General features: G+C 49.6%; 1 protein-coding gene across 6 annotated transcripts in view; it reads left to right on the forward strand.

The window, feature by feature from the left end:
- The window catches only part of LOC119456389 (zinc transporter ZIP10-like), a 91,471-nt gene that overhangs the window by 48,054 nt on the left and 30,263 nt on the right, over positions 1-13,154 (forward strand). For 4 of the 6 annotated variants that reach the window (XM_037718112.2, XM_049669804.1, XM_037718118.2 and 1 more), the window contains one exon: positions 11,568-11,697. In XM_037718112.2, the coding sequence (XP_037574040.1) occupies positions 11,578-11,697 (120 nt within the window). In that variant the 5' untranslated portion in view covers positions 11,568-11,577. Of the gene's footprint in view, positions 1-2,597; positions 3,092-10,293; positions 10,430-11,567; positions 11,698-13,154 lie in introns of those variants that run through there. The other 2 variants (XM_037718113.2, XM_037718117.2) reach the window with 2 other exon arrangements.

The raw sequence follows: 13,154 nt of genomic DNA on the forward strand, positions 1-13,154 counted from the left end.
TGTTGCAGAGTGCAAAGCTAGGCGTCTTGACGGCGTTGCCATGGAGGATTTCCTGCAGTCGTAGCGTCTCTTTGCCCTATAGTTCAATCGCCCGTGTACAGGCGATCGCATTCCTCGGCGCGTTCCAGGTAGCCGCAACGCGCGCTGACGTTTCCCCGCGTGTCGCTAGCACCCCGAGAAAGTCTGTATACGCGTTGAGCGCTTTTTAGTAGAAGCCGCGTACGCGCGCCGTTGCGCAAACTGTTTTGCCGGAATCGAGGAAGTGCACGCAGCGTGGTCATCGAGACGTTGAGGCAATATACTTGCGCCTCTCCTTGCTCTGTAGGTGGGTGTATATGCCTGCGTTGTCCACGTAACGCGCGTGTGCTGCATGTTGCGCGGCGATGCTTGCTTGGCAGGAAGATCGCACTCTCGTCCGCCGCATGGCCGGCTTCTCGCTTTCCTGGATTTCAGGTCACTCGACCCACTTTGTTTTGAAAATCTCCCAATTTCGCCCGCGGTCTCAAACTTGGCGGCAAGTTGGAGGCGCGCGCGTGTTCTCGTGATCGAAGTTTTTTTTTTTTTTTTCGTTGCCACATTATGCAAATGTGCATACGGCGTCGCGCGTCCTACTCTGGCTGCGGTGGTGGTGCCGCGCGGTGTTTGGAAATTCTTGTAACGTGCATGCTTTCCTTTTGCTGTGCCTTTGGACGTTTTCTGGCATCTCATCCGGATTGTCACGAGCACGGACTGACCGCCTCTCTGTCGCAAGATGTGCTCCAGAACGCACTTAGAAGGCGCGTACTAGCCGTGATCGGATTAAGCGATGCCGGTTGATAGTGGGCGATAGGACGACTCGCCTCGTGTTTGTTGGCGATTGAAGCGCATCTCCGAAAGGAATGGGGAAAGTTCTTTGTCGCTTATAGTTATGTAGTGGCCTTCTGCAGGTTGGTATTTGCACATCATTGGCTAATTGCGAATATCCAATTAATTTCGTAGAATATCAGTTGCATTGGACAGTGATTGGTCAAAATATTGCCAGGAATGCCGTTTCTCCACTGAGGTTGTCGTGCATGGCATTATCTCGCACAGAAATTAATGCCCCCGAAGCGCCGGGTCCCAAAGTATAGTGCTTATAGAAAGTTACTTTCTTCCAGTTCTGCTGTTTCTCGCCACGTTCCGAGGTACTTCAGTCACAAAAGCGGCGGCTCATGCCGGCGTATCGTTCGCGCGAGAGCGTAGTTGGATCAATAATTATGACGTAGAGAATATAAACGCAGGCACATTAGATAAATATAAACATATAACAATATGAAAACGACCAGCACCCAACCCCCTTTTCCTGTGCTATATTGTCGAGCTGCATTTTTGCAGGTGACCGACCGCCTGCTATACGACGGTTACCGGGAAAGTATTTCGGTGATATATCGACATGGTTTCGAACACATCGGCACGCCTGGCATGCGTGGCGAGAGAGAGTGGCCGTAACCTTTTCCGGGCCAACGACTGGCTTCGCGCCGAAAGTTTCCGACCGTGTCGCGTTCAAGGGCCACCCGGGCGCGAGGACAAAAATGTCCGCTGCCGGGTGAGAAGAAATAAATAAGACGGCACTTTCGCGACAGCGGTGAGCTTGAGTGGCAAAATGGGTGGAGGACTTATACGAATGTAAAAACGATATATACGCCGTACAAATCGCGGTCACCGATTTAGAATTACCGCGCGCACCTGCGGAAGCGGCGCGGTCGCCCCCTTCCTCTTAGCTCTGCACTTGCGCCCTTGCGCTGCTGCCGGCGAGATGTGTGACGGCCTCTTCCTTGGTGCACGCTTGCTTCTTTCCTCTCGGAAAACAACCCGCTTTCTGCGCGCTCGGTTGTTCCCTGCTCGCGGTAGTCCATGTGAATCTCCGCAGCGCAGTGCGGCGTTATAAAGGTGCCCCGCTGCCAAGGAAGTCGCCCTGGATAACGGCGTTATGTGTTTCAGAGATGTTGATGGGCGCGACTCCGTCTACGGCGTGCTGTGCGCTTTCTCCTAAACCTCCGTTTTACAAAGGTTGCTTTGGTTAGCTCTGTCGGTTAATGCTACTAGACGTGTGGCGTTGCGCCGTTGCACTGCATGGAGGAAGAAAACTGCCTCCAGGATCGCTCTGTGTTGTAAACTAAACCTTACACATACCGTGCACTGGCATCTGGATCGGCGCAGCTTGCTCGGCTGAACAGCCACCTATGCACAGTGGGGGAAAGAGCCAAAGAAAGCTTCGCTTTAAAACGCCCGTTTGGGTGCAGGTTCTGCAGGTGGTCACATAGTACGCAGCACTCCAGTATGCTGCGCACCTCAGTCTATACCTTGCATCATCATTTATCATGTCGTGTGTCAGCGTCTCTGGTCCTATTATTTGCGACCGTTATCCGGCCGAAGGGAACATGAGGGAACAATCTACGCTGACGCTTGGGTGTTTTTGGGTGCCGGTACATAAATCCGCCTGGAGACAAGTGGGAGGAGGGTAGGTCACGCGGTCTTCCCACCCCCTTTCCTTCGTCCATGGCAGCGCTTTGGGCGCACTCGCCTGGCAGTCCGCGCAAGGTGTGGCGTAACGACGTGTTGTTGCCGTTTCTCCCCGGGCCCCACGGCGAGCCTCCTTGCCGCGCGGGAAGACTTCACTCGGCCATCGCCTCGGCGATGCACAACGTCATAGAGCACCGTCGTGTCTTGTCTCTCGTTGAGTGGACCGTGCGCGGGTGTCTCTCTTCGTCCGTCACCGCCGGTGTTCCATTTCACTACTGGTCGCACCTCTGTGTCGTTGTCTGCCCGGCCCACCACGCGCGGCAGAGGGTCAGCGAGGACCTGTTGCCCATGCCAGCCTAAGCTCTGCCTTGTTCCGTTTATATTTTATTTTCGTGCTTCCGAAGCGTCTCGGGAGTGTCACTTTGCCGGCCGTGCGCCCGTCCGCTTCTGTAAACGACAGTTGTGCTCGCTTCCTCGCGCGGCGGCGGCGCGCATTTTGGGAGCGTCGGTGAGGAGGAGGTTCCGTTGACTGGCTGCCTCAGCTGCTTCGGGACCGGAGTGCCCCGGGAGAAGCCACTCAGCTGAGCGTCGCGCCTCCTCCCATACTCTGGTAAGCGTCCAACTGGGTCCTCTCTGCTTCTTCCTCCGCCAACGCCGGTCAGACGGCGACGCGTCTCATGGACGTCGGCGACCCCGTCTCGGCCTGTCTGTGGCCGCGAGCTGGCTCCCAACTCAATTACGTGCGCTGCGCACGGTTAGCTCGAAGATCTTGCAGAGTTTGTTCTTTTTGGTGCTTGCTTTCCGCGTCGACGTTTAGTAGCCTTCTCGACGTCCCTCGATACTATCCCTTCTATCGCGCAAAGCTCGTGGATTGAATACGGGGGTCGAATGTCGGGGAGTATAGCGTTGTGCTTGGTTGAGTGCCAGGTTCTTGGAAAGTAAAAAATACGAATGTGCTGACGGGGGGGCTGTCGGTGTTTCCCCCTGCTCTGTTTTCTTTCTCTTTTTCTGGTTGGCGCAGCCATGAGAGAACGTTGCGTCGTCTCGGTATAACGTGTCTTGGACGTGACGTCATAGTAGGACACTTAAATTTGGTCACGTTAGTTAGTGGACGCACAGTGTATTGCGCGAAATACTTTTTCTGTATTTAAGGACGCCTGAGTGCTAAGCCAAGCGTTCTTCCCCCGACTATATGCTTCGTGTGTTAAAGGGACTGACAACCGATTTTTAAGGACCAAGTTTTTTTATGGCGCATCGAAAAGCGCACCTTCGGTAGTGTTTGCACCTGCAGTGGTTACTTCCAAAAGCGCGTGGATATTTTATAAGCTTGTAAGCAGAATTTTTAAATCTGAGCAGCCTCTAAAAAAGTCCCTCCTACAGCAGCGCTGAGAAGTGAGAGCGATGCCGAAAGCCCGCCTCGCAAATTGCGAAAGCCGCCCATCGTTCTGCTTTCACAGGAGTGAGTGCAACTGTGGTTCACCACCTATAGTTGGATCTTTTCAACCACTTTCGAAAATAAAAATCTATGACAATAAGTTTACGTTGTCGTACAGACATTTCTTTTATATTTGTACCTCGTTCTTGCCGAAGTACACGCCCACGTCATGGCTGGCCCCCGGCTACTAGGTAACTGTGCCCCGTCGTCGTTATTCTGTCGATAGCCGCGAGTCAAGCCAACTCATCGAAGGTGAAGGCAGCGCCACCTTTCTACTCACTACAAATGAAAGCTTATCTGCACATTGTAAGTAAGAAAAAACTTACAATAGAAAAGGGTGTACTGCATTTCAGTAAAAGACTAGGAACCGCGTACATTATAGTAGGTCATGTGACAGGTTATCTGTGCATCATGTTCTTGCCGCGTGGGGCGCCAATGGTCATTTTTCGCGACATTTAGTGAAGAGTTAACAATATAAATCCACGTTTACTGACAAGAAAAACAGCGCTCGTTTTAGCCAATGCGACAGGCAGTCTTCCCATCAGCGGGGTTATCTGGGATCGTGTTCTGATTGGTTGTCTGACCCTTTAAAGCGCATATGACATATATAGTAATATTTTAAGCAGTCACGTATTTCCATATTAACTTGTCCCTTTTGCGAAATAGTTGTCTGTGGCTAAAGACACCTCACTTTCACTTAGTTGCGCTGCCTAAGCACCTTCCCCTAAACTTCTATAGCTTCCAGTAAGCTTTTTCTTTGTTCGCATTTATTCATCGGATTATCCTATGTGTCCACAAACAGCCAGGAATCCTTAATAGCGCACAGAGTGCTTGTAACAAACAAAGCAAACTAAGACAATAAATACAAATATTTCGCCATAAAACTGCGTAAAACGATCCGTGCCACAGAGCTACTATATAGACTGTTTCCGAGCTCACATATACGTAGAATCGGTGTTGAGGGATTCAGACGACTACAGTTTTCGCTATCACTCTTAAATTTTGTATTAGATGTTTATTGGGAACAATCCTGGCGTAACGTTGGTTGCAATGCGCTCAGAAGTCCGGGTGTTTTTTTTTTTTTTTTCTGATGTATAGTTTCGTTTTCCTGAATCCGCGTTCCCAGAGTAACAGGCGACTCGTCTTTTTCTAGATTTTGTATAACTCCGAAATATACACAAACTGGCCGTGTTCAATTTAAAGTGGGGTGAGGTGGAGTAAAACTATTTCGCTTCGGCGAAATCTGCTCTGTGACGCACATTTATTTGTTGTGCACGTACCCCAGCGCAGATGCAATCGGTGTGCGTGATCCGGGCGCGAGCAAGCGGGCAGTTGTTGGCATGTAGTGTAAAACCTGTGCGAAAATCGGCAACGATGTCGAACTTCGGCCGTTGGTGAAGGTCTCGAACTTCCGCCATACTTTGCCAGGAACTTTCTGTTCATCTGCTGCTCGCTCTGGGTACATGGGTACGCTGCTATTTGTAACCGTATATTGTTGACAATACCTGTTTACTAGCTGAAATTTCACGTGTTGCGGACTATACAATCTTAAAAAAGAGAGATTAATCGTGTAATCACGCGTGAGGAAGAAAAATCCGAACTGAGCCTGGAACACCGCGCTAAACCACATAGCCGAATCAGCTAAGAGTCTGTTAATATGTAGTCTTGTAAAGGGCCCAAGGCCTTTCTGCTTGACATAATTTTATTTTCTTACCGACCTTGTACTGGTCGACAATGTTATTGTGGGAATAGAATTTCCTGCAGAAATTCGTTCCTGCACGTGGACTACACACCGTGTGTGGACCATATAGTGCGCAGATTACGGTAGTCTCTCTTTTCTCTTGTTAATTGTGCAGTCACGGCGCGTACACGGCGTTTAAGGGCGGAGTAAGACGAAATTATTATCATGAGGTTATGGCAGCCGCAAGCGCCGTGAAAAATAACTTTTGTACGGTTGAATGACAGATGGCGTGGCAGTCTCTCAGCCGCTGTCAAACCCGGGTGCGCAATTGATCTGGTGCCCGCAGGCTCAGTCGCTATTCATAAATGCCACGCAGCGCAGCGTCCGAGCCCCTTCCTTCAGCCGACTCTCGCTATAAGCAATCACGAAGATGAATGGGGGGGGGCCCAGGTCTCCACTGGCGCCATCGCACGCAAGCACAACCATATATACAGCAGATCTCAAGTTCTTTCACTCCGACTGATCTCGGCCTGCGTGGGCGCCGGGTTTTTCCAAAATGACTTTCGCCTGTGCCCCTCGCAGCTGAACTTCTCAAGATTTTTTTCTCGTGCCGCATTCTCGGTAATGTAGCGCGTTAAAAGGGTGCGCCTTTCGGGCGTCCGCTTCGAAGGACAAATGCGTGGGAGTGCGGTGCCAGCTCGGATGGGCGCCTAATTTCGGCCGAGTTGAGTCCGTGCTTCAAGAAGAATGATCTCGGCGCTGGTGATGTACACGGGCGTGTACGTGCGGCCGTTTCCAAATGGATGGCTGTCTGCGTCGAGTTCACAGTGCGGCCTTTAAAACATGTCAGGGCACCCCGCGCCCTTTCGCCCGTATACTGTGCGCTGTGCGGGCGGCCGCGCCACAGTTCAAGGCTGCCTTCCGGGAAAGCCCCACCAACAGGGGCTGTCACGGCCCTCACGTTCTTCAACCGTTTGTTTTGTACCGTCCTGCGTGCGTACTTGCGTGTTTTGCGAGCAGGGAGTCGGGGAGGTCACTTGGTTCGTTTGTGTACCGCAACTGTCTTCTTGCGCGTGCACGTCGTGACTGTGCGTGACTGTGCATGTTTAGCAGCATCTCGCTTTCTCATAACTTGCCGCGTGTATTCTCGCATCTCCCGCGAACTCGGGCGCTTGCGCACTTGTGTAGCGATTTTACGTCATTTGTTTGCACGCTCGCTTAGCGCGGCTACGATCTTATCTCAGCTCCCTGTGGCTTGTACGCTTTGTGGAGCAATAACTGCGGTTGGCTTATAAAAATTCTGCGGCATTTTCGAACTCCGTCGAGCGACGGGCGCAAGTTCGTTCGAAATTAATCGCAGAGCGCTCGATCACGCCCTCTCTTTTGTATAGTTCGTGTCGATTTGCGACGTTAAACCTTTTCATTTAATCGGTCCGCTTTCAAACGCCCGAAGCAGCGGCGACTGCCGCGCGGAAGGACGTCAAGAAAGAGCGAATAATCTTCTGCTGCGGCCATCATCGCTATGGCCGGGAGCAACTAAATATGCCGTGGATTTCTCCCATTCCCTGTTTTGCCGATTTCCGCAGCCTTTACCTCCCTCCTCGTTAGTACGGCTATATATAGATCCGTACTTTATAACGTTCCATCTTATTTTCCTTCCTTACCCGCCACGGTAGCCCAGTGGCGATCGAGGTGGCGGGCTCGATCCCGACCGCATTTCGATGGGGCGAAATGCAAAAACGCGCCCGTGTAGCGTGCACTGGGTGCACGTTAAAGAACCGCAGGTGGCCAACTATGCGGCGTGCCTCATAAGGTCGTGGTTTTGGCACGTTAAGCCCCAGAATTTTTTTAATTTTCCATATCATATCACGAGGCGTGCCGAGTGGCCAATGCAAGCGAAAACGGTGGCGTGCGAGGTCTAACGTTTTGTGTCATTTTCCATTCTTTTCACCCTTTGTCATTGGCTCAGTCGATCGACCGCGGAGTGTAATAAGAATGTAAAGTGAAAAATCATGCAGATCCAACGCATACCTTTTAATATATGTAAAGCGAAGCGGCCAATAAAATGCTGTAACTCTGCGCATTTCATTCCTGCGTCTTTGGCATAGAGGAAACTGGCGCGCGTGTGCCCTCGCGCACCCGTGATACGCCATGCGACACACACGCTGCGATCATCTCAGAGAGCTCTACACGGTGTCCCAACTACCATGTACCAAGACTTAAAAATATTGTCACGTAGTAGTGACGCTGAAGTAAACAGTCGTAAAACTGCGTATGACGAAACTGATTCTTTATTGGGCGAACCTATGCCCACAAAAGCAAGCTACACTCAAAGCACAACGAAAGCGGCGAACACAGTCGGCGGTCGTCGAAAATGTCATCAGCGGCGAAACGCGTCGGCTTTTATACCTGAATCATCGAAGGTTCCAGAATAATCCCTGGTACGCGCGTGTCTTCCAGAAAGTTCTAGACAATTCGCGTCGCTCATACAATCAGATAACATAAGCGTCGGTCAAAACAGGCAACGGAAAGAAGCATCGATAACGTTCTAGAAACTTCCGATACAGGCGCGTCCTGCGCCGAGCGATAACGTTTAACATTTGTTAGCCGGTGGAAAGCGGCCATCGGCGAAAGATAAACATGTATACGTGTCAATATGCAAATGCCACGTAGCTGGACAGAACCAAGGTTGTGTTGTTTGCCGTCGCTTGGATCGAGATACTTAGATTATTTTTTTTGCATTCCGCCTAATTACATAATTAGTCTTCATAAATTAATCAACTTCTCAAATATAATTACATGAAGAGCGTCAATGATAAAATTGTAGATCAACATGAAAAACTCCCGATACAGCTTTCTGTTGCTCAATACGTGCTTGAAGCCCGCGAATACACGCAAAATTGCCGCGCGACTGGCTGCTCGGGGCACTTGGCCTGTATTCGCGGGCTTCTGTCACGCTCGGAAAAACACTTATATGCAGCACGTATTGAGCAACAGAAAGCTGTATCGGGAGTTTTTCATGTTGCTCTACAATTTTATCATTGACACTCTTCATGTAATTATAATAGTTGAGAAGTTGATTAATTTATGAAGATAATTATGTAATTAGGCGGAATGCAAAAAAGAAAATAATCTAAGTATCTCCAAGCGGCGGCAAACAACTCTACCCTGGTTCTGTCTAGCTACGTGGCATTTCAATATTTTTAAATCTGGGTGCATGATAGTTGGGACATGTATACTGCATGTAGTAAGCTCGCTGTTCGGCATGAAACCAAAACGAATTTGATGGAGTACAACACTCGGTACTCTAACGCTGTTAAAAAAAAAATCCTGATAATAAAGAGACGTTATAAATACAGTTAAACTTAACTTTGTTTTAAATTACTCTCCCACAATTAAAAAAAAAAAAAGACAGGAACTTTGAGTGTGAGGCATAATTTTGGTAAGCAGGAAAGATCGACTGTATACATATAGCATTGTAAAAGCCATAACCTCGACTTAGCAGGTTTCTAAAGCTTTCACTGAGCCACAATGACTAATTAAAAACTGTGATCTCACAGGCTCACACCACTTTCGGCGCTGCGGATTCAGGGACATATACGTATATGTACATTTACCTTTGTTTTCTCTTCTAATGAACCTATTATAAACCGCGCGAACCTACTCTATCCGCAAAATTAACGAAACATATAGTTTTGAAAGAATGCTAGTACTTAATTGTCTGTTCAAACCGATTTACTAATCGTTGCGTGTTGGGGGATCCTTTAATTGTTGTTATTCGTGGATTCGCGACTCCTTGCGTCTGCAGTAATGCGAGAAGTCTGCAGTCTCAGATTCAAAAACGATCTCAGGTTTGCTGTCTGTACTTATTTTCACTCCCAAATAAAAACAGTCGCGGCAGTTGCGCCGCCCTTGGCGCTTTCTGCGAATGAAACGATGTGGCGAGTGCCGTTGATTTTTCGTGCACGCCGACTAGCGCGCATGTATTCATGGCTGCTGCGGATTTCGCAAAGTCTCGATTCTCCGAAATGAAACATAGGGCGACGTTGCGGGGAGCCTCTTGCGGAAGGCCCATCGCTCGAAGGTTTCGCTCAAGTCAATACATCCGCCGTGCGCGGAAAGATCTACAGCCAGTCAGCGTGAAATGAATATCCCGCAATGCCGAAAAGCGCCGCCGGTCTGCATGTGCGCTGGTGAAGGGTGACGCGAGATGTATATAGACTCTCGTGAGGCCCGTTCGATTCGCATCGCATATGTAGGCCAGCGCAGCCGTGGCAGAGGCTTCCGCCGCCCAGACAGACCCCGCGGGCGCGTCAGATCCCCGCGCGTTTTTCTTTCCTGCGATCGTGTTCTCGGTGCCCGCCTGCGTTCGCGACCGTGGTGTCGCCTGTCGTTGGCGTCACCTGTCCCTGCCATATTGCGCCGTGCCGTACCGCCGTTACCACACCAGCCACCGCCGGTGTCGTCGTGAGCGCGACGGGCTGCTGTTTCCCCGGCGTCGACGCGTTGCGAAGACGACGCCTTCCTGTCCATCTCTTCTTGCCGGACGAAAGTAGACACCCTCCCCTCGCCGTATCGACTCGCGTCCGCGTGTGGCCATCCTTTCCGGTCGTCGACGTGCGTGCGCGTAACAGTACGCGATCCCTCGTGTGCGTCTGGAGGAGGGCTTGAACGGCACGCCACATCCCCCCCCCCCCCCCCCCCCCGGCACCTTCCAGCGAGAGCCCCCATTGGACGGACAGGTGGACAAGACCGCGGTCGTACCGCGCTCGCGCCCAGACGCACGCCACTCGTTGGCTGCGCACGGTCACCGGGTGGGGAACGTCTGCAGAGTACGTACTACGCGCACGGCACCCAACTGCCGCGGGTCGAGTTGACAGCCTCGGCCAACTTCTCGTTCGCCTTTTCTTTTCCGCGCCCCTTTTCTTTCTTTGCTGTTCGCGCACTACTGCGGGGCCTCGTCCCAACCCCCGCGCACCCACCGCGGCTTTTTGTAGCTCTCTCCTTCTCTCCACTTTCGCTCGTCCGGCCTGTGCTTGTGCCCGGTGCATAGTTTGCTGTCGTTACGTCTTGCACGCACTTTTTTTTTTTTTTCCCTCTCTCGCTCTCTCCATATTCTCTCCAAGGCCGCGTGGCTGAAGGCCCTCTTTCTAAAGGGACACTTAAACGTCCCATCATTTTATACGAGAAGAGTATCCTTGTTCTATTTGAGTATCCTTCAATTGTATTTGTTAGGTTAAGCTGGAAGGCAAGCTTTCATTTTTGAATTTTGTGCCAAGACTACTGCAGTGCAATGTCACTAATTTCCTGATATTTTGGTTTTATCACAAACCAACCAAACCACCAAAAGTTGCCAAGGTTGATACCACCCGAGTGCAGCCTAGGCTATTTTTACCGCACCTTACTGTAGCGGTACCTCAGATAATTGGGCATTTTTCTTGTCGCATTATTCAATGCAGTTTACACTAGCACAAAGGGCTGAATGCGAAGAAAATTAGAGAAAGAGCCAAACAGGGGTGAAGCAGTTCACTGCACATTGTTTTGTCAGCGCACAAATCTTCTGCACAAAATATATACCACGACAGTTATAAAGCATGCTATGATGTGGGGGTTTTTGGATCTGCCAATGTATGGCTGAAGCATTCAAAGCATTGCAGAAATGGCTGTTTCCCCTCTCTTGGTATGAGAATGACACATTTCCTGAAGCTGGCTCTACTGAAAATGGCAGTGACAAAAGGTGGTTCTATCGTTTCTAAGTTCATAATCACTGCAATTCATAGGGCAGTTGAAGACATTGTAGTGAAGACATGTAGTGTAAAAGTCAGTGCAAACACTATTCAAGTGCATTAAAAGATATGGGTTGACTTGTGCCAGGCTGATTTTTGCATCATACTCAAATGTTGTTTATTCTTAAGTACTGACTCAGACCTGTTCTGTGACCATGGCATGCATTGTTGTGTTTGTGTGCAGATTGTTGAGGATGAGGGTGTTCAGCCTGGAGGACTTTCACCAGCTGGTGGCCAACCAGTGCCAGAAGGCGTGTCTCGTGGCTGGCCTTTGCCAGCAGCGTCGACCAGGACATGCACCGGCCAGTGGACTGGTAGGTCTATCTGTGCACTTTTTTTTTTTTTTTTGTCGTTTGCTCTCTTTGGCTTCCTTCAAGGCATGTGTGTACACGTGGGTCCATTGTTAAAGGAAACGCATGTCACCAGAGCATTGGCGAATCTCTCTACAAAACTCTGACATCGTCCAGCTTTGTGGCAAATGACATGTCGAAGATGGCGCTGGCTGTTTTCTACGTACCTGCATAGTGCATTTTGCAGGCCCCAGGAACTACATCACTAGCCCGATCTGAGCCAGCTGCCTGGATGTTCCCTTTAAAAATGGATCTACCTGCACACATTGCCTTCAGGTGCCAACAGTAATTCCAAAAATTTTTACAGGTCTTCACAGAGCAAGTTCAGCTGTCATAGTCAGGGAGGGGAACTAAACTGACTATTTCACATGCATCACACTCTGAAAACACCCAGTAACTTCATCAATATCCCGGATGTAAATTACTGCCATAAGCTATAGAAGGCGCGAGCCCACTGGATAAACACATCGTAGCAAACACTACAGTGTCTACATTCTGTTTTTTTTTTTTTTTTTTAGAGAGAGAGAGATTATTTGTTTTGTTACAGAAGAATGAGGGAAAGCCAAAGGCCATTAGGTCTGACAGGGCCTCTCCACAAGCAGAAAATAAAAATTAATGACGAATTATCAGTGACTACATGAAAGTAAAAACAAGCATACAGTGGCTATCAGCATCGATATGTTTTCAATGTAGGAACACACATAGCAAATAAGTACTATATCCACTATGGGGCCGTGAATAATGTAACAAATGTGTATAATATACATAAGTCATGGCACATGAATACAAGACTATGTGGGACTAATATATATATATAAAGGTCGGTTGTTTGAGCAAATAAATCAAAGCTCAACGCGAGGTTGTGCTTCTCACCCTTTTAAATACGTTTGGTCCATTGAACATTCCAGCTGCTCACACACACACTCATCTATATATACGAGGTCTGTTAGAAAAGTATCCGACCTTTCTTTTTCTTCACTGACACCTGATGGATATGAAACAAGCGCGCTTGCATCAGCCAACCTTGAACCTTCCTGCGCATGCGCAAATTTTTTCCTGCCTGCCGATAGCGTCAGTCGCTGAGATGCAGCGTTTGAGTGAGTTGGTGCGCAGTGCTCTCGTCGTTTTTTTTTATTGCAAGGAAAATGACGGAGCGACTGGAGCAGTGCTACTGCATGAAATTTTGCCAGAAACTGGGCGACAGCCAAGTGGAAGCCATTCGGAAGAGTCGGACGGCTTTCGGTGATGATGCTATGAGCAGCACACAGATTAAGGAGTGGTACAACCGGTTTAAAGACAGCCGCACATCGGTGGAAAGCAAGCCACGCTCCGGTCGGCCATCAACATGCCGAAGTGACCAGGTCATTGCCGAAGTGAATGCTGTGATGATGTGGGACCGTCATGTGACTATCTGAGAATTT

This window comes from Dermacentor silvarum, chromosome 6 (genome assembly GCF_013339745.2).
Source record: "Dermacentor silvarum isolate Dsil-2018 chromosome 6, BIME_Dsil_1.4, whole genome shotgun sequence".
Taxonomy (NCBI): domain Eukaryota; kingdom Metazoa; phylum Arthropoda; class Arachnida; order Ixodida; family Ixodidae; genus Dermacentor; species Dermacentor silvarum.